This window comes from Mauremys reevesii, linkage group 4, assembly GCF_016161935.1.
Source record: "Mauremys reevesii isolate NIE-2019 linkage group 4, ASM1616193v1, whole genome shotgun sequence".
Taxonomy (NCBI): domain Eukaryota; kingdom Metazoa; phylum Chordata; order Testudines; family Geoemydidae; genus Mauremys; species Mauremys reevesii.
In genome coordinates, this window is record NC_052626.1 from 17,079,491 (window position 1) to 17,104,952 (window position 25,462).

Here is a 25,462-nt window from a genome sequence, read left to right on the forward strand (position 1 = left end):
CATTGATCAGTGGCTTATTAGTAGTCCCTGAATTAAATATATGTTCTTAATGGAAAATTTTATGAAGTCATTCCTGAATATTTTAAGAGAGGGGAAAAAATATCACCTCCTTTTAGAATTCAGTAGGGGATAAATTCACTTTATGGTTACAAAAGTAATCACTATCTTTCTTGATATATTTAATAAAAAGTCTCCATCCTTTAGCTGTTGCAAAGACTGCTGAAAAATACAGTTTTCCTGAAGGGCTTGCAGGGAAGTCCAAGAAATCAGTATTACACTCCAAGTATTACGCTTCACTAGGAGATTTCTGCACCCCTTTCATGCCGTGAGGGCAGGCAAGATTTACGGGTCACTAGAATTACACAAGTGGCATGGACGAATTGTGGTCACTTTTTCCAGCCCATTGGCTGCAGCAAGCAGCTGTGGAGACTGCATTGCAGGCATATGCTCTGAGCACATTATGGGAGCGGATTACCATCCCTCTGCCTGTTCCCTGTGCTAGATCACTGGTGCTGTCTGTGAATGAAGTCATTTTCATCCTGTGTGTATTTCCTATGTTATGTATGAATGTATTATGACATATTGTGAAATTTCACTTGTCTTCCTTTTGTATAAGAATTAATTTATTTTAACATGAAAACTAATATGATACATCAGTTATATGTTTTTGCTGGCTGATAGGTGCTGCTGTGTGCCATGTCATGCTGCTATACCACAAATCATATTTTTCTCTGTAATTTAATGCCCTCAGGTTTGCCAGATTATGACGAGAGGCATTTTCATTATCGTGTTTCAAGTGATGGTACAGAAGGTAGTACATATTTCAGCTCAGATAATTATATTATTTGTTTGCCTGCGATATTCTCAGATAACATGTACACCTCGACCCCGATATAACCCTGTACTTGGGAGCCAAAAAATCTTACTGCGTTATAGGTGAGGCTGTGTTATATCGAACTTGCTTTGATCTGCTGGAGTGCGCAGCCCTGCCCCCCCAGAGCACTGCTTTAGCATGTTATATCCGAATTCGTGTTATATCAGGTCACGTTATATCAGGGTAGAGGTGTACTTAGGGCCTGGTTTTCAGCCGAGGCTTGGTAAGGCTTCTGTTTATGGGCCAGCAGTTTTACAGGAGGGTTGCTATGCTTTGGCTAGTACCTGATTACATCCTCAGGTCAGGCTCAGTCACTGTAATGAGGTAAAATTGACGGTATCTATATTTTTTTCCTTTATTATGTGGGAATTGGGTGGTAGTGAGCATCCGCTTATGTTTTAAAAAATTCTACTGAAAATCATTCTTAGATGGACTGATTAAAAAAATTGTGTATAACTTGGTGCTTAACAAGTAGGTACTGTAGTTAAAATTTATATTTCAAATATATGTTGATGTAATTGTTAACGCATCTTAAATAATTGCTACAGTTCATTCTCCCACCAGCTTAGTGATTAACCAAACATATGCTTCCTACTTTATGGTGTCATGAGCAACTTCCTGCTGCAGTTAGATTTACAGTGGGACAAATCTTCCTTTTCATTTTTTTCAAAGTAATGTTTGTTTTCGTAAATGTGCTTGTCTCATTTTGTATACAGAGTTTACTTAATATTAACTACATTTAAACAATGTTCGAAAATAGCTTGGAAGTGTCATCAGAATTCATTAGTCTTTTAGACTGCTCTAATTATCTTTTGCCAAATCCACTTTATCTGTGATTAGTATGAAAGGCTGAATGTTTTTATCAGAAGCTTATAGCTTTGCTTTTGTGATAGGCTGCATTTTAAGCATCTGTTTGGATTGCTGTTGGCCTTTGAAAAATGTAAAATGCTTTGAAGGAAGATTTAAATGAACCAATAAAAATTATGCATGCACACATGCATTCAATCTCAAGGCTATCTGTATTACAGTTAAAGTTCTGGGAAACTAAAGGAGTTGCATTCGAAGGATAAATCAAAGGCTGCAGCTTTATTAAGTCTTCTGAAAATTTAAAGACTGTGTTTTTTCTGGCTTAAACTTCTAGTTGCCTGATAAAAGAAAGACGATAGCACTTAATATATCCCATTATAAGTTTCAGGGAAAATTCCAAATATTATTCTGAAGAAATGAAGAGTTGAGCTGAGAAGTAACCTAGGGTCTGCATGCAATTGCCTGCTCTTCTGTGTTCACAAAGTGTGTTTTGGATAGGTTGTTCTAGGTTAACTGAGCTTCTTTGAAGTCTGTACCCCAAAAAATACTTAAGAATGTGACAGGTTTGGGATTGTGTTAGACCTCAATAGAAATTCTAATTTCATTTTTTTAAAAATAGTTTTAAAATTGCATGTATAGATATTTCCTAGTTGACTGGTAAAATTATGCAGTTTCTCTTCATCTCCTCTCTGACTGTAACTTACTTCTCAAAGCTACTTTATTTCTTACTAAATTTAAAGATGGACTCAATAGGAAGAACACATGGAGAATTTGGGTTCCACTTTCTGATATGGGAGTGAGCAAAGAAAGCCAAAGTCTTGAAACTTCAAGAAAAAACAAGATCATGCTTTAAAACTCAAATATTTGAAGCAAAACTAAAATATTTTATTTCCCCTTCGTTTTTTCTTATCTGGTTTATTGGTGCTGGTATGTTGGTTCCCTTTCAAGCCAACCAAGGCAAAAACATTTTACATGAGTTTTTTTGTATCCAAAAATGCTCCACAAGGATCAAGTCTATAAAAGGTCATTTCTACAAAGATCTCGGTGGTTGCATGCTGTGCTTGGCTTTTTTCTGTGTACTGTACATTCTTAACTCTGAATATCACTTGAGAATTGAAATTCTGATTGATTCTGTTCTTTGCCCTATTTATTCCTGCATGTCATCTTGGTATTTTTCTCCTAGGCATTTTCAGCTCTGACAATTTTTTGTTCTCTTCTCAGACCGATGCCAACTGAGTGCCCACACAATGCTCAGTAATACTCAAAGTAATGTATTCTGCCTAATGCCCTCACCAGGTGCTTCAGAATATTATTTGAAAGTGGCCTGCAAGAATCATATTCATTATCAGTTAAAAAGTCTACTGGATTCTTAACCTTTTAGTAAAACAATCATGAGTGTCTGAAGAAGAAAACTAGTAAGTGGTTGCTTTTAATGTTTTTGTAGTGGGGGAGCATCGATCATTCCATATTGATCAGATTATCGTAGATGTCTACAGGATGTGATATTGAGGTGCCTTGATAATGATTAGAGTTAAGGAAAGGTCAGTTTCTTTGCCCATATTACCTCATCAACTACTTAGTATAGTATTAGTGTAAGCTCCTATAGAAACCTGGTCTCCAGCCTCTGGGAATCCTGTTTCATTCTCATGAAGACATGAGCCATCGCTGACACTGCAGCTTTTAGCTGCTGTTATTATTTATTATATATTTTTGCACATATGCATTTAAAGTTTCCATTGATATGATACCTAGGGGCCATTAAAGGCCTTTCTTCCATTAAGAGATTTTTCAAGTTTTTTGTTTCCAACATATGAAAAGCAATTAGTAAATGCTAGCAATTGCTTATGGATTAACTATAACCCAAGTAATCAAGATAGCAGATTATGAAGCAAATTACTACATGGTGAAATTGTGCCCATACCAAAAAAACATACTGACAATCCTGAAATAAACATGATAATGGATTTGGCAAAGCAAATTTGAGTTTTGCACTTGAAAAAAAATAATATTTCAGTGGAATGGACTAAGCATTCTTTGTATTCCTCTTAGTGTCGGACCGGTAGATCTTTACTCTTTTTTAAATATAGCCCTTTGGAGATTCCACTTCTAGGAATGTCATAAAAGTTGTCAACTTCCACCATTACAAGGAATTTAGAGTTGGGCCAGATTTTTTGTTAAGGTGATAACTCAAAAAGTTTTCTAGTCCAATAATACAATTATAAAATTTATAGCTGAAGTTCTTGGCCAATAAAAGGTGCATTTAGAGTGAACATCCTTCCTATTAATGAGAGTCTTAAATTTGGGAGTATCTTTTTTTAAAAAGAGTTATACCAAGGGACTGGGACTTTAGATTCCCGTGTTCTGTTCCCAGCTCTGTGTGGCCACGGGTAAGTAATTTAAGTTCAATTTACCCATTTTTAAAAATAAGAAGCAAAATACCTGCCTAACTCAGAGGGTGTGAAATTTAAATTTTTACTCCTGGGAGAATTCTGCACCACTGTGCATGCGCAGAATTTATGTCCCCAGCAGATTTCTTTGCTTCCTGCAGAAAAATGACATTCTGACGGGGAAGCAAAGGGAAGACACAAGAATGGTCATGCGACCCTCCCCAGTAGTATGTTTCAGGTGGCCAGGGCAGCCGGCAGAGAGGTAAATTACTGTGGGGCAGAGGGCGGGACTGGGGAAGACCCAGCTGGGAGCTCCTACCCTGCGCTGGATTCAGCTGCTAGTCCCGGCTCGGCTGGGGAGGATGGGACTTCCCCTTCCCCGCATGGCATCTGGGGCCAGGTCAGACCCACCCCCAGGTTTCTCCCCCGCTGCAGGAAGCTCTGCAAACTCCCTCCACACACACACACTTCCTGCACCCATTGCTCCTCAGCTGCAGGGGGAGGGATCCCTGTACAGGGAGCTGCTCCCCCATCCACCCAACCCCCGTGCATCCAGACCCCCTCATACCCAGACCCTCCCACTGAGCCTCACCCATCCGCATTCAGAATCTCCCTGATGAGCCCCACTCCCCCTGCACCTGGAGCACCCCGATGAGCCACCTGTACCCCCATCTCACTGATTCCCCAACCAGCTGTATCTGGATCCCCACCCCACTGAGCCCCACTCCCGCAGTATCTAGACCCTCCACTGAGCCCCCCAGGTGCACCTGCTGAGCTCTACTCACCCCCCCCCCCGGGCCCAAACCAGCACCACCTGGACTCCCCTGCAGAACCCTATTACCATTGCACCCAGAACCCCCCAGCAAGCCTCTGTGCATCCAGATCCTCCCCACACCTGGATCCCCCACTGAGTCGCCTGCACCCAGATTGCCCCACACAGAGCCCTCCCAACCCACACTTGGACACCCCAGGCTAAGCCCCTCCACACTTGGCTCCTGCCTTGCTGAACCTGCCTGCCCACTCCTGGTGCACCTGGCACAGAGAGGTAGGGCCCTGGGGTGTTTCTGGGGCAGGCCCAGTCTTTGCGCTATGTCAGGGTTGGGTGCAGCCTCACCGCTGAGTCCATGTCCTTGGGGGGAGAACTGGACAGTGATCTCCCACCTCTGTGCAGCCAGTGGCCTGTGCTCCCCAATGCCATGTTGGAGCCTCCATGTTTATTTGATAAATAAAATTTGCAGAATTTAAAACTATTGTGCACAGAATTTTTAATTTTTTGGCACAGAATGCTCTCAGGAGTATTAAATGGTAGACTGTAATGAGCTTTGAGATTCTTGGCTGAATGGTGCTATATAAGTGTCATTACTGGCCTGTCAGTACTGGTCTCTCTCTGAACAAATGCCAAATTTAAACACTGAGTCCAAGTCATCATTTATTGTAAGTCCAGTCTCCTGTGCTGAGGTAGGACTAAATGAACCTAGATCATGATAAAGCCACCACTAATTTTTCATATATTTATGGAAAAATAAAACCAGTGGCCCAGACCATCCCAGTGAACCCTGCACACAGATGGAACAGATGATTTTCTGCCTGCACAGCTTTGCTTCTTGGGAATCACAGGGGGAATGGACACTTGGCATGAGCAGCTGAAGGGGGCATGCGATCTCCCACCAACCCTGCGGTCATCACTTGTACTAGCTTATGATACCTTTTCTGCCACTCCTCCCTGCTAAGTTTAGTCCTTAGGGCAGCTGCAGTCACAGTTACTGTGAAGAATCCTAACCCTCCTTCAGATCCAAGGTGATCTGTGGGGCTTGGTATCTCATTCTGAGGGGAAGCAAACACTAGCTTGCTCCTGGAATGATCCTGGGAGCATTTTGAGGAGTTTTCTTTTCCTGTAGGCTCCTTCCACAGGGTGAACGAGGGCAGTATATTAGTCATATGTTCACTCTGTAACTTTTTTAAAATGATAGGGACTGGTTCTGGAGCTTACCATCTTACACCTGGAATGAGTTTTCCTTGGGAATGACCATTAAATTTTCCAGGAAAGAAACAACAACAAAAAGAAATCCTATGCATCTTTTTTCCATGTGTGCACACACAATCTATTGTTAGACTAGGGTCTTTGATGTCAATATCAGATTAAATTCTGTGCAGACCTCATACATTCCAAGGAAAGTCTACAGTTTTCCTGTTCTTGTGGGTCTGTGTCATTGCTCTAATAACATAAATCTTGGGTTGGGTAAATTTTGTATGTATTATGCTGCCAACCATTAATCACAAGGTTTGCTGTGTACATTTCCATTTTTACTGTTTTTACTTTTATCATTTAAAGTCTACATTGTGTATATATACTACCTTAAACCAAGGTTAACTGTAATGCTATTTTAAGAAATTTCTATGAAACATCAAACATGCATATAAATGAGTTACAGTATTTGGTCAATCAAAGACTGTTACAATTCTGCCTTTACACCATCCAAAAAATCTTCAGAGTAATTTTTTTAAATAAATTCTCTCTCTCTCTCTCTCTCTCTCTTTCTCTCTCTGCATGCTTAACTGATTTAAAATTCAGGAACATAAGGATGTTTTTGTACCCTTAGAGGGCCAGATTCTGCATCTGAATCCACACACGTGGCTACTGCACCCACATGGAGTCCCATTGAATTCAGTGGGAGCTCTTTGTGGGCTCAGGGATCTACCTATGGAAATCCAGTTGGATGATCTGGCCCCCACTTAGTGGATTTTTCAAATACCTGATCCCCTGATTTTAGTAACATGGTGTTTCACAAGTAAAAAGGTACAAGCCTCATCATAAGCTGTGAAAGTCTCAAGGATGAGGTTTGATGGATTTTTTTTTAAATCATACCAAATTGCACTCTTATTGTAGCAAATGCATCTCTGAGAGATTTAAATCTTAACCTATTAGGTTGTGACTCTCAAGCTGTGTAAGGAAACATTAGAATTCATCTGCCATAATTTTAAAAAAGCTATAAACATTGTGTTCAGAATTTTGTCAGTCTCTGAGAAAATTAAAAGTAATGAAGAAATATGTTCTACAAATCTGTGGCATCTCTGTGCCTTTTTGTCTCAAGATGGTGTGAGAGACAGACAATTGTAATAACTTGGTACTACTCCATTCCAGTTTAATTTGATCTTGTTCCTTAATTTTGACAGATTGTTTTTAAGTTTCCCATCTGTTCCATAGATATCTCAGATGATTGAATCTTAGAAGGATCAGCTATTAGACATTTTCCTAAATAGATGTAAGTTATTTAATGTGATATCTTCCTCTCCAGATGCTAAGGAGGCCCAACCAAAGTAAAGGTTGGACCTGTATTAGGGGTGTAAGGAAGGCTATACAACCTCAGAAGCTAGTCTACCTTCAAGGGGTCTCCACTATGCCATCTAACTTTACACTGTTGATTCAACTTCTCAGGTGACTTATACTGTTTTGTAGCCACAATATAAAAGAAGGGAAGTTGTGACATGCCCTAGGGTGCAGTCTGGACTATGGAACCACTGTGCCCCCTTTAACTCTCCAGCCCAGGCTGTCTTCTATATTGCTATGCTAGTGAACAGCAAACCCTACAGGCTCTATTCACTCAGCCATCAGCATGCAGAAGCACGCCCAGCAATGTACCTGAATCCTCTCCCCAGCCACTCATGAACTGTATACAGGGCAACACCAGCAAATTCTCCCCCCAGCCCCAGCCTTAGTCTTACACTCCAGAAATGTGCCTTTTACGCTGCTCAAGACCTTCTTGAGCTATGAAAGCGTATTAATTAGTGTGTTATTCTGTCAAAGGGAAGTGGACATTCACCAGCCTTTGTAACCTAAGTAGATTTCCCCAAACTTCAATCAAAAACACAATGGCTTAGATAAAACATTGGAATAAGTTTATTAACTAAAGAAAGATAAGTGATATAGGCATAAAAATTCAGAATTGGTTACAAAAAGAAATAAACGATACAATCACAGTCTAATTCCTAAACTTTATCAGGCTAAATCAAATTTGAAGTAATAAAGTTTCTCTTACCCAAAAACTCTACACCAGTCTGTAGCCTTTCCAGTTAGGAACACTCTCCTCAGTCCAAATGTTTCTTTGTCTTCCGAACGATCTCATTGCCTTCAGTGTAGGTGGGGGAAGAGAGGTGAAGTATTGATGTCATTGTCCCTTATTTTATACTCTCTTTCAGGTGCTGGAAACATCGTTGCTGTGTCATGGGGGTTAGACAGCCCCATGGTGTATGTGCTCAAACAACTGTCTTTCATGTGAATTGTAAATCTCTTGTTTACAACTCCCCTGCTGGTGAAGGGCCGTGAATGGCCAGTGATGGTTTCTTAACACCTGGCTGGATGTTGGTCACTCCTTTGTTGCTACTGAAGAGCTGGTCTGTGGGCATTTCCCAGTCTTACAACATGTTTCAGTAACAAACATATAGCAAAATCTCATGACTTCATATACATTTTTCACCAAACAGTGATGTTCAACAGATTATAACTTTCCAAATGATACCTCACAAGAGATACTTTGTACAAAACATATTGTAATATATAATCATATAACAGTGGTGAATATTGGGGTTTAGGGTGCTATTTTGAGGTACAGTCTATCACAGAAGTTTAATAGAGCAACAAAAAAAATTACTCTTATACGGACAGAATAGTATCCAAAAAAAGAAAGAGAAATTGAAAATGGTCAAAGAACAATGCTGTGGAAGATCACATAATATACTGCAGTCCAGCAAACTGAAATCTTTTACAGCTTCAGTCCTTCTGTCTTTACACAATATTTGGCTAATAGCCTAATATTCAACCAAAGAGAGAATCTCTATCTGTAAACAGAAAAAAAAAATCCAGTCATGGACAATAGCACCAGAAAGCGGTGTCCCTCAGTTTAAATTACCCTGCAAATGACATCTGGGGCGGGAGCCATCAGTATCCAATAGATGTCTCTGTGTATCACCTCAGCTGAGCCAAACACAGGTTTCTAATGGGAGCAGCAGCACTCGCCGGCGGCAGGCCTACTATCAACTTTCTCCAATGACAGCTGAACATTTCCACTTATGTCCTGTAAATGTGCGTTTATATTATGGTTGCACTATAGGTGTTAGCATGTTTCACATGGGTTTGCCGAGTTACGGACTGGGCAGTGACAAAGGTACACTTTGCCCAGGTTTGGACTTCATGACTGGGAGTATAGGGCACATTTTTTTTCTTTTTTTGCACAACATTGTAGATTTGGAGGTGTACATTAGTTGCTGGAGTTATGTTATCTTTCCAAATGGGATTAAAATCGGTGTGGGTGAGGAGTTGTTTTTGCCCCTGCATAGGGGTCAGCCAGATTCCAGCATCTAGTGCCCCAATATGTACATTAGGCTCTAGTTTAAAATAGATTTCTATATGGATAACTTAGTCTTGTTATAGAAATGCTCTAAATGATCATTTTGACATAAGATGGAATTTAAAATATTGCTGAAGTTTCATAAAGATTTTGTATCTTGGTTGTCCCTTTAGTTATTTATATTCCTAGTAGTTGTTGTTTAAAAAAAAACCAAAAACAGTAGCAAGTGTGTGTTTGTATGTACATTTTTACTGTGGATTTACTATCATAATTACATTTCAAATATTGTTGAATACTTGACTGCAAATATTCCATCATTAGCTTAACCCACTGGATTGAAGAACTGTATGATTCATTGAATAATAAATTATCTTTCCAGTGATATGTACTGCACCTTGGCATTGCAAATGAAGGGCTGACACTATGATGATGAGAGTGGTATAAACTTGCTTTTGTGAGTTTTAAAGGGACATCAATTAGCAATCACACTTTCATCTGAAAATGTTAACTTGTCATGTGTTACAAATAAAACCTAAGATTAATTTATTTCCATTATAGTAGAGAGAGAAAAAGAATTCTCTACTTTTTCAGTACTCTGTGAAGAGTCAGTTTGTTTCCCCAGTATGGTGAGTTAGTCAGTTGTATGTGAGGCTTTCATATAGAAACAGGGGAGAAAAAAATCTTTAAATAATTTGTGAAACCACAAAAAACTGGTAGTAGCTGAAACGATTTATAACTTGATTTTTCAAATAACTAGATTTCAGGTTAATGGTGTCTGTTTTAAAGCCATAGACAAGCAAGTGGTCCCAAGCAGCAGGTAGACTTTTTAGTCCTGACTTCAGTGGGGCTCCTTGTGAGTGCTAGGGTGCACACATGAAGATTTGACTCCAGGTTTACAGCCTATATCTGTCCCTGATATCAGAAATAACTTGATTTTGGAAGCTCTTCAGGCTGTTATAATTAATAACTGTATTCTTGGTCTTTTTTATTTTATTTTTTTCTGCAAAGTGACTTAAGAGTGGATAAAGTCACCTGTGGTTTTGAGCCTGATTCTCAATCCACTGAAATCAATGGATTTTGGATCAGGCCCTTGTTGTATTGAACATCATACATGTCTATATAGTTAAAAATAAAATTCATGGGATGTAAGGTTAATAATACTGCATGAATCCATACTGGTTTATTCAGAGTGCATTGATCTGTTTTTTCCCCCTCTTCCTTAGTGTCTCAATCCTGATATTTAATTCCTCTCGGCAATGCTTTGTTGTGGTGAAGCAGTTCCGCCCAGGTAATCCTCTCCTTTAGCTTTACTTTTGCTCTCAAGTGAAGCAAGCTATTAAGGGTTTAGCAGTTAAAAGTTGGGGGTGTACGGATAGTTGTGGTGATAAAATCTTTGTTCCATATTCTATTCCTTTGTACTATAGCCCACTCTATTCACTAGATCAGAATTCCACAGAATAAGAATTGCCTTACTAGATGAAACCAGTGATCCAGATAGTCCATTAGTCTGTCTTTGGCTTTAGCTACTGCCATGCTTCAGGGGAAGTTGCAAGCAGCCCTGTAGTGAGCAATTATGGAATAAGCTGCTCCTTTAGGAAGTTTCTTCTTGACCTATGGTAATTAGCAGATGGCTTATGCCCTGAATCATTGTTTTATGTTCCTTATTTTAAAAAAATATAATCTTATCTAATGTGAGGCAATATATACTTGGGAATTTAAAACAAACCTCAAAATTAGGGAATATTGATACACTATGCACAAATATATTTTTGCTTTATTGTATACTGCAGTGTAATAGGTAGATTATTGGCTCTCTTACTTGTAAGAGGTGTTGATACCTTAAGAAAGAATCTATTTAAATTAATTTTAGCGTTTTGTATCAATTGTTATCACTTCTGACAATATTTATTTTTTTGGAGATTAAAAATAAGATGTATTTTTTCCTCAGCATGTTGGTTTTAACCAAAAAAAAAAAAAAAAGAGAGAGAGAGAATCTAAAAGATATTTCTCTTTTTATCTCTGTTGCTAAGAGACTGTTTCAAGACCATTCTGGTAGATGTCATTGGAAACTTTCTGGTGCAGTGTCTTACCATCCGCACTTGCCTATAGTGATTGACAGGCAGTTCAGTGTAATGCAACAATATTGTAACTTGTAGCTCATGTTTTCATTCAGCACTCTGTTGCCTATTGTAAGGAATAGGATTTATTTATATGCTTATTTAAAATCCTTATGTCTTTTATTTGCAACCAAATAGAAACTGCCAGTATGGCTAGTATGGCATTCTTAGGCGGCTGTAACTGCAAATATCTTTCATGATGCTTTTTTTTCAAATGACTTTACGAAATTCACTCCTGTGCAGAGGACACAAGGCTCAATGCACACATTACCCTTTTAATACTATGCAAGACAGAGCTGGACACATTTTGTCTTAGAATCAGGTCTAATGCATAATAAAGTTCATTATTTTTGCAAATAAAATAGTGTAATAAAATAGATTCTTTTCAGGATGAATTTCTCAAGACAAGAGAAACACATTAAACTGTTAGATAATATGAAATTAGGTTGGTCCATAAGCAAATGGAATAGAGAAAACTGAATAAATGGAATACTGTAAGTGTTCTGGCCAATTGGATACCTCCAGTGTGCTATCTCCGTGGAAATGTCAGATTCTGCTCACTCTAGAGGGCCTAGTCTCACAGAGATCAGAGAGGGCCCTGAATGTGCTCAGAACGGCTGGCCTTCTGTGCAAATGGGCAGTCAAACGTTCCAGTGCAGCTACTGCTCATACCCACTCCCACCAGAGTATATGTGATAGGATTAGATTTCCATTGCCGGGGGATGATCTGCCATGCTGTCTGTAAAAATGCATAAATTAAGTGAGGATTCTCTGTGTGTGTCCTATTTGCTCCCCTGTCAGAATCCCATCAGAAAGAGGATAGGGGAAGGGCACATTTCTATAGATATTTGAGAATTTGTGAATGATCAGCAGCAGTTTAAATCACTACGTGTGTCTACTACAAGTGTGACAGTTGTATACATGTGTCTGCCCCTCCTCAGACAGACGAGAGGGTAGGACTAATTGACTCTTCTGTTAAAATGAAAATCTAAAAGAATGCTGCAGTGGTTTCCACTTTAGTCCCTTACAGATGCCCCATTGAGATAGACTCTAGATATCATTAATTTGATAGTCAACGGACCACATCTTTCCAAATACAATTAAACAGTACGTAACTGGAGAAGACTTGGGTTAGTAGCACTAAACATACACCATGGGATTTTCAAGTTAACGTATAACAACCTTTCAGTGGGTTGTATGTATTTGCTTGTTCCAGTGACTCAAAATACATAGCACCCAAGGCTTGTCACCAGCCAGATTTTACCTCTTAGGGCTCCCAAAACAATTGGTGAAAACAAAAAGAAATCAAAAGTTTAAACAGCAACCAGTTCCCTCCCTAATCTGCTAAATTCCAGGAGCCTCTGCAAATCTGTACTGCTGACTCCCCTCTCTTTTTCCTTGGAGAGCAAGCAAACCTTTTGTTTCAGTTACTTGAACGGGCTTGTTTTGGGTAACAATATCACCTGGTTTGACTAAGGCAGAGTTCAGCTCTCTTCTCTGTGCCGCGGCTGCACTGGAAGGAACTCACATAGTTAGGACTTTCCACTCTGAGAATCCACAAATCTTGCTTACATGCTGGATCATTAATCAAGATTCATGATTAGGGCCCTACCAAATATACTGCCATGAAAAGCACGTCATGGACCTGTAAAATTTGTTAGAGTAATTCTGAGCTGAACTGTGGTTATGTGTATCGGAGCTGCCTTGTCTGAAGTCAAGGCTGGTGAAATCTGACCTCACTAACCATGTCATGGCATTTTCCCAATTAAAGAAAGAAACATTTTGGATATTTTCCCATACTTACCATCTGACTCAAACTCAGCTTTTGGATGTTGGAGCAAACACATTAAAATTCCCCCAGATTTGCTCAGTAAGATCCAACAAATAAAGCCAGATCCTCAGCTCGGGTAAATTGTCATACCTCTCGGAGCTATGGCAGTTTACACCAGTTAAGGATGTGTCTTCAGGATCTCCTTGACTTAAGCCAAGTACCCTCAGTAGTGAGCTACTTCTTTGGGAGTAATATTCCTTTATAACCAAAGATAAAAAGGGACAATGAAACATTGGACCATTATTAAGGTATAATAACTGTCACAGATTATTAGAAAAAACAGTAGTTTTCATGCTGGATATCAGATTATTAAATAAAGTAACAGTTTTCATGATGGATATTTTATAACATTTAAATATCATGTTTTTCCTATATTAGTATCAAATTTGTTAAGAAAAGAGAGGGGGTGAAAATGGGAAACTTCGCAAAGAAGAAGCAAATGGAGCTACATCTGTAAAAGAAAGTTTGAATGGCTCTATATTTTTGGTAGTGCTTCTCTGTGTTTTAGGACCCAATCTTGCAGGCTTTACTTAGGAAAAATGTCCACTGAGATCAGTGAGAGTTTTGACTAAAGACTGTAGAATTAGTATTTCCTTTAGGAGTGTATTACAGTGACAGCTGTTTCTAGATTAATGCAAAAGGTCCTTTGCAAATTCCATTCAAGAATCTGTGCAAGGAACTATATGTTCAAAAGAGGATTTTTCAAACAAACATACATGCTTTTCATAACCCTGTCCAAATAACAGCTGAGTTGACAGGCTGAAAGATTCATCATTGTGCACATGGTACAAAATGTACAGACCAACTTTCCAGCAGAGATAAATGCATAGATTAAAATAAACCATGGTATCTACATTGGCCAACAAATGGAAAGTTGTTTTGAACAATAGATTTTTGGGTTCAACCAGCTGCACTTAGTTTTGGTAGCATGTACGAGACTTCCATATCAATATAAGCAGAACTAATGTTCAAAGGACCATTTCACAGAAATGAAATAGAAAACAAAAATTCCATTGCTATTTCATTTTTTCTCATTTTTACTAAAAATTGCCCCATCAGTAGTAAATGCTTCACAATTAAGCAGTTTCAAATACCCACATCTCCTAGCACTTGTGTACCTTTATGATATATTGTGGAAACAGATTTTCAAAAGGTGTGAAATATTGCATGCTCCAGTTGCTTATGTGGGTAGTTATTGGGGCCTGTCACTTTGGTATGCAAATCATAGAATTTATCCACACAAAACCCATCATTTGTATGTAAAAGTGATAATGTGCAAATGTTGTGTCTTAATGTGATTTTTTTTTTTTTGCACACACACCAATGCAATTAGTTGGATTTGTTATAAATTGCATGGTGAAATTCACTTGGAGTAAGGGGTCTTTTTATGCCACTTGAAATGGTATGGCAATAGTAGACTTTTCCAAGCACAATTGTTTTTTTCTTTTGCGTTTTTTTTAGCTGTTTACATGTGTGAAATGGAACGGCACCGTCCTCAAGACTTTCAAAGTAAAGATCAGGATAGCTGGTGTCCTCTATTGGATCCCTTACCAGCTACAGAAGGCGTGACCTATGAACTCTGCGCTGGCATAGTAGACAAGCCAGGACTTTCTTTGGAGGAAATTGCATGCAACGAAGTCTTAGAAGAGTGTGGTTATGACGTTCCCATTACAAACCTGAAGAGAATCACTTCGTACAGGTAAACAGCAGCCAAGTTGATGCTTTGTATTTAATCTTTTTCAAATGACAATTGTTAGAATAGCTTAGGGGTAAATTAATTTCCTTGCCAAATCAATGAGCTGGGAGAAACAGCCATCCACGATTGCTTAAGGGTGTAAACACCAAGAAAGAAGAATTATTATTTAGGGAGCTATAAAGGGCTATAAACTTAGATTAATTAGATGAAATTCAAACTGAAGAAAATTGGGCTAGTAAAAACTATTAGACTGGGGAATAGAGAACCTCAAGGGAATTGGTGGAAAACCCATTGCTTGGGGCTCTTAAATGTTGAGTGGTCGAAGTGCTAGAAAGTGTATTGTAAGAAACAATCTTATACTCACAGGATGATAGGCTAGCAGACCTATTGTATTAGATCTTTTCCATCTCTGCTTTCCTTTATTCTAATTAAAAACTGAGCTGCACAACATGGGCTCTGAGCCTACACCGATGGGACCCCAACATGAGGGTTTGTGCCACTGGATCTGTTTGCAGGATCAGAGCCATAACTGAAGCTTATATGAAATATGTATTAGGATACATTTTATATCACTTTATTGCTGGCACTGTTATGAACATTTTTACATGTGTTTTTAATTTCATTGTAAAATATTTTAATAGATTACATCAGAAATAAGAGAATATATTTGTGCTGTTTAGAATTAAAGAAATGTCAAGAATTAAATACTTTCAGAAGAAAACGTTTTCACAGCCTTATTGCCATTATATCTCCCAACCAGGCTGTAGCATTGTTAAAGGCATCTGTTACCATTATCCAAAATACATGTACAAGAGAATGGCTGCAGGTTTTTTACTTACTTCATTTTTACTTGACAGCTCTATTGAACTAGACCCTGTCATTGGTTTTTAATTTGAGAATTGAATACAAATCCACAGCTGTCAATCCTGACAAATGTTATTTCCTGCTGGATTAACAAGCAACGCTTCTGATGGAGGGGGTGTGTGAGGGGTGAATCACAGGAGTTGTCTCTTGCAACTCCTTGAAGATCAGTTAGGGGTTTTTTCTACTGAAAGAAACAGTGCTTTCTAGAATTAACAAAAGCTGTTCTTTGTATTTTGTGTGACACTGATGTGCTGTACCAATACAGATATCTAAACAAATCTTTTTTAAAAAAAAAAAGTTGTGACCCTATTTCCATTGTAAACCCTCTATTTTTAGGGTTTATGACTCAATAGTAAGAATTCACATTTAGCTGAAACAACATACATTCTCTGTTAACAAATTTCTTTTAATTTTACAGATTTATTTTTTTTTAGTTGAGTTGCCCAGGTTTTACTTGCAGTGTGACTCCCAAATAGGTGGTGATTAATCTTTAAGGCCCCTGTCCTACACTGTGGTGCTTATGGGCACAGCAGTTAGCCTGTGTGGAGGTCCACCAAGTGGGGCTCCAGGCAGGTGGAGTGATTCACTTTTGTAAATCAAAATGCAGGATTGTGGCCCTAAAGATGATATTTTTCTGGCATTTATTTTGCACCTTGAAATAGGGTATTGGTGGTTTGTTTCAGTTAAAAACTCACCTGTTGTTGGACTTTTTATAACTCTGCACTGCCACTTGGGAGACAGAGTTGATTCCAAATCCTGTGTTCTTGCTCCCTTAAAAGGAATATGTTCAGCTCCTGTTGGGGAGAAGGGCTTTTCATCATTCATGTCTGGGTCCTGTTCACTCTTCCTCAGCTTGCAGCATGGTGGCCCAACATGAGCCTTGAGTATTGGGTGTAAAGGCAGAATGTGAGAATTGGTCCCCTGTCAGGGACATTGAGTTACTTCCGGAGGAAGTGGGGAGAACATTGAGCATACCAATATCAGTGTTTGAAAAAATAGCTGTTCTTCAGATTGCTGAAATGCATTCTAGATAGTATCTTTATCAACCCTCTAATAGCCAATACAAAATGCTGACATAAGACATTATAATGGCTAGTATGTGTTCTTTCAGTTATTTCTGGATTAACATATAGTACATTAATCAGATCCATTATTATAGTCTATCATCTCAGTGATCTATATAACAATTTTTCCATTAAGTATTTATTGACCCAATATTTCAGGTCAGTATTTTGCAGTGTTCTTCACATTGTACAGCTTTGCATTTTCAGTCCCCACTGCTTTGTTCCTGGGAAGCATCTCAACAGGCGTGCACTTGTGAAATCAGCCTGATGTGAACTAAGAGGAAGGTGTCTGGACATAGAGTAAATAGTCGCATGTCAGTGCTCATTCTGAATTTCCTTCCTGTGGAAGTTTGAATTTAAGTAGTGAACAGTAATCTAATCTAGTTTTTGTTTGTTTTCATAAGTGAAACCACTGTTTTAGTACAATAAAATTAGGAACATTTTAAAGTTATGACTAGAAAAGTGACTGTGCAAGAGTGACACCTTCTTACTCAACAGTATGACAGCTATTGGGGGTGAGACTGCAGCTTGCCCTATGAGCCTCCATAGGCAGTCAGAGGTTATAAAGTTTTAACCTCAGTCCCCTGCCTAGGCTTCCTACATTTGCACAGGTGGGAGGGGATTGTGGGGGAGGTTGTGAGCAGAGCCTTTACTCTGCCCCTCCTGATATGCTGACCATCACAGCTGATACAGAACAGAGGAGAAAGTAATCTGTTGTTGTAGTCCAGGAGCATGAGTGTAACAGGAAGTGAATTATGGCTCTTAGAGACATAATTTGTTGTCTGGTCTGCTCTGGGGGCTTTGCAGTTATGTATCATCTCTTACTCAGGGCATCTTGCATAATCAGACTAGCTTTATGCTATCTGAGTATTATAGTTGGGGCTGGTAGCCCCACATATTATTAAGACTGCCCGACAGTTCCTATTATAAAGATTCTGTTTTCGGTTGCTTATAATTTTGTCAAACTTGAAGCATTTGGGCTGAAATGTTATATGCTGAGTGTCTGCCTCAGGCTGATTCTCCCCCCCCCCCCCAAAATGGTTCAACCGTTTCTGAAAACCAGGCTAGTGAAACATACGTTGTTTTGACTATGTTAAAAAAAATTCTGGTGCCCTCTTCTTTGAGAAATTTAGCACCCCGCTACTTTGGAGCACTAGAATACAGTCCCCTTCAGAGCCTTGAATGAAATCCATGATTTCTGAGTTTCACCATTTCTCTGCAGACAGCAGGTATCTATGAAACCCACTCACAAAGTGTCTCATCCCACTTATTTACTAATTTTTGAGTGCTTGGCTTTGCAACTTAAAAATGTTATTTTAACATAGTGTTTTTATGTGTCATTATTTATAGCTCCATCATTGTGTTAAGCACTTTAGAGGCGTGTAAGAGAATAAGACGTGTATTCCATTGGATGCAGCAAAAAGCAGTATGATTATCATCTTATAAAAAAAAACCCAGTTTTTCTGATCCTATGAGTGACCAGGTCTTTTGTGTTTTGCCTTTTATTAGGTGGTGACAAGTTTCCTCCCGGTCCCCAGGTGGTTGGCTATGGTTCAAACTTGAACTTGTATGAAGTTCACCTGTGAACTAGCTTTTTAGGCTTCAACATCCGCAGTGCCATGCTGAAGGCTTGTTTTATTGCAATGAAGAAAAAATAATGGAATTTTTCTTCCTGATTGCAAGGTATCTATTAACTTCTAGCACTCCCGTGAGTTCTAACATTTTCAAAGTCTTCACCAAGAATATTTGTAGAGTGCTTTAGATTTAAATAATTGAGCAGAACAAGATAAAAAATACTGATTGTTCTTCTTCGAATGCTTGCTCATGTCCTTTCCATCATAGGTGTGTGCATGCACCGCATGCAGTCACTGGAGATTTTTTTCCCTCAATGGTATCCGTCGGGCTGCCTCTAACATCCTATAGTGCTGCATGCTCATGTGCTGGTATAAGGGGCCCAGCTGGCCCTACACCCTCTTAGTTCCTTCTTACAGCCTGTGATGATCACTGGAACAGCTTTTCTTGCTTTGGCCAGGTGTTCATGAGTGGTTCTTGTTATTCCCTCCTTTCTTTTCAAGTTTTGTTGCCTTCTGTTTATTTTTTTTAGTAGTTGTCTAAATAGTTGGACCCTCACATTTGTTTAGAGGGCATCCTCTGTCCCTGGGGCCTGGCAGGCCCTGGTCTCCGGGCTTCAAAGCCAGTGCCTCCTGTGGCAAGCCCACGTCGGTGAGCTTCTCACCTTCTGGGAGTCTGGAACACTTTGGCAGATCATTTCAGCAGATTTTTCTCTTCTCACCATGAGTGGTCCCTTCGTAACATAACCAGGTCCATCTTTCCAGAGGTGGGAGTGTCCCCTTGTAGACCGCAGAACAGGAAATGTCAGCAGTTTTGCTCGCTACGCAGTTGCAGCCCGGGCTCACTCAACAGATGCCTTCCTTTTCCCATAGGCAAAGCACCTGTTGTACACAAGAGGAATGGGAGGGGAAAACGTGTACAAGGTCCTACTGAAAGTCATTCTTATAGCCCCTGCATGGCCGCATCAACACTGATTCGGCCTGTTATTGGCCCTATAAGTAGCGATCCTGTTTCCACTCCCTCCCGTCCCGGACCTGATCTCGCAAGATCAAGGCTGATTGCTCCACCTGAATCTCAAGGCCCTCCACCTGATTGTGTGGAAATGCCATGGTTAAATCTGACAGAGCTGGCCTATTCAGAACAAGTCTGCCAGGTCTTGTTAGGTAGTTAGAAACCTACTAGAGCTACTCACCTTGCCAAGTGGAAGCGTTTCTCTCTGTGGTCATCCCAAAAAGGCCTCTTACTGGCTCGGTCACCTCTCACCAACTCGGTCACCTCTCCAATCTGTGCTGGACTACTTGCTCCATCTGAAACAATAGAGCCTAGCCATTTCATCAGTCACAGTGCACCTAGAGGCAATCTCAGCCTTCTACCCTCTGGTGGATGGTAGGTCAATCTTTTCACACTAAATGTCCATTTGCTTCCTCAAGGACTTAGAGAGACTTTACCCTCAAATTTATGAACCCATTCCCCCATGGGACCTAAACCTGGTCCTGTCAAGGCTCATGGGCCCTCCCTTTGACCCGCTGGCATCATGCCCTCTGTCGTATCTCTCCTGGAAGGTCTCAGAAGTCTGGGCCCTTACATCAGAATCCCCATATACAATGTTCTTTAAGGACTGGGTACAAGTTTGCTCCCACCCCACGTTCCTCCCAAATTTGAACATTACAGTAAATAGAAGGTGTGAAAGAAAGAAAGTACACAGCGCTTATCCTATGGAGCTAGTATTGTGCATTGTAGTATTTTCAAAGGTATTTTTCCTTCTACATAGTAACCTATGAATACAATCCACTTTTACCTTACTGCATTGTGGTGAATAGCTGTGGTACAATAAAATGTATTATGATTAGAAAGATCACCTGCTAGTACACCTGTTTGTGGACAGTACTGTGTAATATAATTTTGTGTTAATTGCATCTATTCTTTTTCTTTCCTGCACCTGCTGCTTATAGCATTAAAACTGTATAAAGGTCTTAAGACATTACAGTGGAAATTGCACAAAATTTGTCTGAGTAGATTTGGAATGCAATACAAAGGCCACTGAGATACTGTATTTGCTTGTACACATGACAGTATGAATTCTCTACACACCAGATTCTGCATCCAAATGAAAGTTGTATTTTATAAATAGATAAGTTCCATGTAGAGAACTTCACCTTAATTACGTACATTTAAACTACAAAGAAGTCGGTGTGTGCCAGCTTCAAATGTGAACACGTAGCACTTTGAATGATTGTAAAATTAAAATGAATCACTGTTTAAGAAAAAGTTAGTAGTTCCGCTTTTATATACTGCATACCAGATTTATGAATGAAATTGTATGCAGAATCTCACTGTTGCTAACAAAGCCAGTTTACGTTTATTGTGCAGTATTGCAAATGCTTCAACAGGGAATGGTCTAGGTGAGCACAGGCCCTACACGCCTGAACCTCCAAGGTATATACCCTACGCAGCTCTACATGCCTAAGCAGCGCTTCCCACATCTACACCATTATTTTTAGCAGTGTAGTGTCCCACTGCCTCCCTGCTGGTGGAGCCTTTCCCCTTCCCTCCAGTGGTGGGGAAAGGCTCCAGTGGTGGGGAAAGGCTCTGGCAGAGGGAGGCAGCCGGAAGAGGCTCCAGCAGCAGGACACGCTGCAGTGATAAATGTAGATACAGCCTGCCTTTCACTACGGCATGTAGCTCCTGTACACGATATGCCACCGTAAGTGTAGACACAGCCTAAAAGGAATGTATGAAAACCTGAAAGTTCGTTTTCACCCACCTCTTTATCCAGAGCTGTTCACTTACTTAGATGGTTAAGAAAGAGCCCATGAAGGGTTGCTTGGTTTTCCCAGGGTTCTTGTTGACTGATATACACAACCTAAGTACATAATGTCATTATTACATATAAGCATCCACACTGGTTGCCGCCCCCCCCCAAAAAAAATATTGTATCTGTGTATATAGCACTCATTTTAAGGGACTGCATTCATTTTAGTCCAAGTTGCTTACATTCTACACACATTTGGTGTCATATCACTTTTATTGTCAAAAATTATTTAGATTGGAATAAAGAATTCTGAAATTGAAGTTACAGAGTAATATACAGCAAAAGAACAAATCCTGCAGCATTGCAAGTTTCCTGCATTCATAATTTTTGTATACCCCTCACTTTGCACTTGTCTCACATGTGTAGCATGTTAGTGCTTGGCAAGTTAAGATATATGCTCGTGTGTGTCAGTAATAAATACAGTTTTTATCTCTGTTCTTAGGAGGCTTACTGTGTGAGCATGGGGAAAGCAATTTTTTTATTTGAAATTATAGGAAAAGGCTAAGAAGAAAAAATGTATAGACAGTATATAGAGCAGGAAGGTGGCAGACATGATATCAAAGAGAATAAAGGCACCCCAAAATTATTGGAATATTTTGTATAGTAAGTGCAAACAACCATGCAAGAGGATAACAGGAAAGTGTTAATGACTGAAGTTTGATATTACTAGAAACCTAAAGAAGTCTTTCCTTCTTTTCTAGAACCTCCTCCCATTCTCTCACCTTCCTCCCCCCCCATAAACAAAAAATCAAAAAACCAAACAACTGCTGAAGGTCACATCCCTGAGACTAATATACATTTTCAAAGGGGAATGTTAAAATGCTTTATGACTTCATCAGAGCAGAAGAGGCAGTTAAAACTGCTTCAAAATAACAGGCCCCAGTGAGTTGCATTTGGGAATTCTGTAGGAAATAGCAAGGCAAATAAAACATTTTTGGTGGCGATTTTTTTATAGTTCTCTAAGGAAAGGGAGAGTACAAGAGGATGCAAGACAGGTTTAAAATATTGTAAAAGATGGCAGTGGTCAATATTCAGGAATATCTGTTTTAATAAAGGGCAGTTAGCCTAGTTGGGAATTGAGCAGGGGGTTGGACTAGATGACCTCCTGAGGTCCCTTCCAACCCTGATATTCTATAATTCTAGATCCATGAGGAGAAGATGACACTTAACTGAATCAGAAGATAGGAAAGCCAAATCATCTAGACCAGTAGTCCCCAAACTGTGGGGCACGCCCCCCTTAGGGGGGGTACAGAGGAATGTTCGAGGGATCCAGGTCAACCCCTATGGGAGGTGGGGAGGGGGCGCTACCAAGCCCAGATCTGGCCCCAGCCACAGCTCCATTCCACCCTAAACCCAGCTCCGGCCCCAGCCACAGCTCCAGCCCCAGCCTAGTTCTGCCCTCATTCCCTCTCTGCCTCCAGGCCAGCTCTGCTTTTAGCCCCAGTTCCTTCCCATACCAAGCTCCTCTGCTGAGCCAACTGTGCAGTGATGGGTGGTGGGGAGAAGACATGGACCGGGATGGCCAACCTGAGCCTGAGAAGGAGCCAGAATTTACCAGTATACATTGCCAAAGAGCCACATTAATATGTCAGCCCCTCATCAGCTCCCACCCCCGCTCCCAGCGCCTCCCACCCATTGGCAGCCCTGCTGATCAGTGCCTCCCCCTCCCTCCCCACACCTCCTGATCAGCTGTTTCGTGGTGTGCAGGAGGCTCGGGGTGGAGGGGAGCGAGGGCATGGCAGGCTGAGGGGAGGAGGCAGGCAGGGCCTGTGGCAGAGCCAGGGGTTGAGCAGTGAGCGCCCCCCAGCACATTAGAAAGTTGGCGCCTGTAGCTCCAGCCCTGGGAGTCGGTGCCTATACAAGGAGCCGCACTTCTGAAGAGCCATATGTGGCTCCAGAGCCACAGGTTGGCCACCCCTGACGTGGACAGATTCCATTACTGGTAAGGGAGGGTGCAGCAAGAAAAGGTTGGGAACCTAGACAAAAAATAGTAAGTGGGAAAATACTGGAAATAGATCCTTTTTGTGCAGCAAAATATATTGCTTTCTCTTTTGATCTCTTCCTGAAGTAGATGACCTTTTTTGGAAACCAAAGTGAGACAGATCTATAGTTTAACAATGAAAGCATTAGGCATAACTTAGTCAATTTATACGAAGTATTTAAAGTTAATCAGTTTAAAAGTGAGAGGAGCTGTTGAATTAGTATATAAATAGATTTACAAATATAAAGTCTTAGAGAGGAGTAAAATAAACTGCAGTGAAAAGTATTTATCAGACCCTTTGTTCTTGTATATTGTTATTTGGAGGCAGATATTTATTTTAAAACTAATAACTCAAAATGCAATTTAAGCTTGTCTTAAAACAGAATGGAGAGAATATAAATAGAAGAACAAACAATGAAGCTGTGGCCATATCCTACCACTAATTTTTTTTATCCCAAACGTTCCATTCAATTCAGTGGCAAACTCTATGCGTAGATAGATGGCAACATATGACCCAAACTGTGTGCAATTCCAGGTACTACAGTATAGGAAAGATATGAGATCCTGGTCCAACATCATTTAAAAACATTTAAATTTGAGAATAACAGACAGTCTTGATATTTTGAGCTCAGACTGTACTAAGGAGGAGTATCATATAAATAATAATATCCTGATGTGAAATCAATAAGCTATTTGAGATCCTGTGGCAAGAAACTGAATCTCTCATGATACTGTGACTCAGGAAACAATTTTCTTTTATGCTAAAGAAAAGATACATGGTGGGAGAACTCAGTGATTTCCACAGCTGCAGCTATTTCAAAAGTGAAAGGTCATGGGTAGCATAGAAAGAGATTACCCTGTAAATAATTAAGGCAGAGAGTTTGTATGGAAGGGTCTTTTATATAAGGGTCATATGTTTTTAAACTTGGTGGATTGCAGACTGATCCTTTGCATAATATCAAACTGACTAGGTTACATCTATCTAATGCTTTCATTGTCTATCTACAGATCTGTACCAGTTTGGTTTCTTGAACTTCAGAAGCAGGTTAAAAGGGAAGGGGATATATTTTTCTACTCAAAACTGTTTTTCCCACTTGTTATTTTTTGGATGAAATACAATATGATACAAATTGCTAGAAGTGGTCCTAAAAAGAATTTGTGTAAATCAAGTTGAGGTGAGAGCAAATCAAGATCAGAAGGCGAGATAGCCACCAGCAATATTTTATTATGTATTTATTCATTTATTATTAAACACCTATGTAGTTCTGTAATTTACCATGGCACATGTAGAGATTAACAAGGGGCATTCCCTGCCCTGAAAATTTTACAGTCTAAATTAATCCAACATTTATTTTCATTTCTTTAGGTTTCTACTTAAAAATACCAAATCCCGGGCTCTGTGTGCTTTTGTAATTATTAAAAACACAATTCCTCAAAAAATAACCGAAGAAGAACAAATCCTACCCTATATAAAGAACAGCAAGAAAAAAGAATATCCCCACCTCTTATAGACTGAAAAACAGAGTGCCCCAAACAACACAGATAACAGATAATAGAAAGAGAGAGGAAAATGAGGGCCAAGAATTAAAATAAATGTGATATAAAAACAATGTAATATTCCATGGCAAATGAGTCTTTTAAGTTACAATTTTGTTATACAGACTGAGGTAGGACTGGGAAAAGTTGATAGCTCAGTGGTGGAAAGCAAGCCAAGGCATAGTTTGACTTCTGTATTTGGGGAGACAGCTCCAGTCAGGCCAATGGGGCTGCGCATGGGGGTGCAAATTCCATGCCGGCTCGAGACTTGCAGTTTGAGGGGAGTGGCCCACAACCCTCTTACTTTCCCTCCCACAGCTACACCTATGAAACAAGGTGAATAAACTGGGGCCAGCATCTTTACAGAACAACTTGGACTCCTCCTAGGATTTAAAGGGCTTACCTGTGGTGGATTCTGAAATAACCCTGTTTGTTCTTAATCAGTGATTCATCTCCTGTGTTGCTTTTTAGTGCCGTACATTATTGCTATTAGTACCAAGAAAATATATAAAAGTGTGTCATTGTCATTACAGCAGAGAGAACACTGATAGCATATTAGCATAAAAAATGGCATTC

General features: G+C 39.8%; 1 protein-coding gene across 2 annotated transcripts in view; it reads left to right on the top strand.

Moving 5' to 3' along the window:
- Nucleotides 1–25,462, top strand: part of NUDT14 (nudix hydrolase 14) — an 85,093-nt gene that overhangs the window by 53,439 nt on the left and 6,192 nt on the right. Inside the window, exons 1-3 of one of the 2 annotated variants that reach the window (XM_039537820.1) lie at nucleotides 4,263–4,330; nucleotides 10,637–10,701; nucleotides 14,823–15,060. In XM_039537820.1, the coding sequence (XP_039393754.1) occupies nucleotides 4,272–4,330; nucleotides 10,637–10,701; nucleotides 14,823–15,060 (362 nt within the window). In that variant the 5' untranslated portion in view covers nucleotides 4,263–4,271. Of the gene's footprint in view, nucleotides 1–4,262; nucleotides 4,331–10,636; nucleotides 10,702–14,822; nucleotides 15,061–25,462 lie in introns of those variants that run through there. The other variant, XM_039537819.1, reaches the window with a different exon arrangement.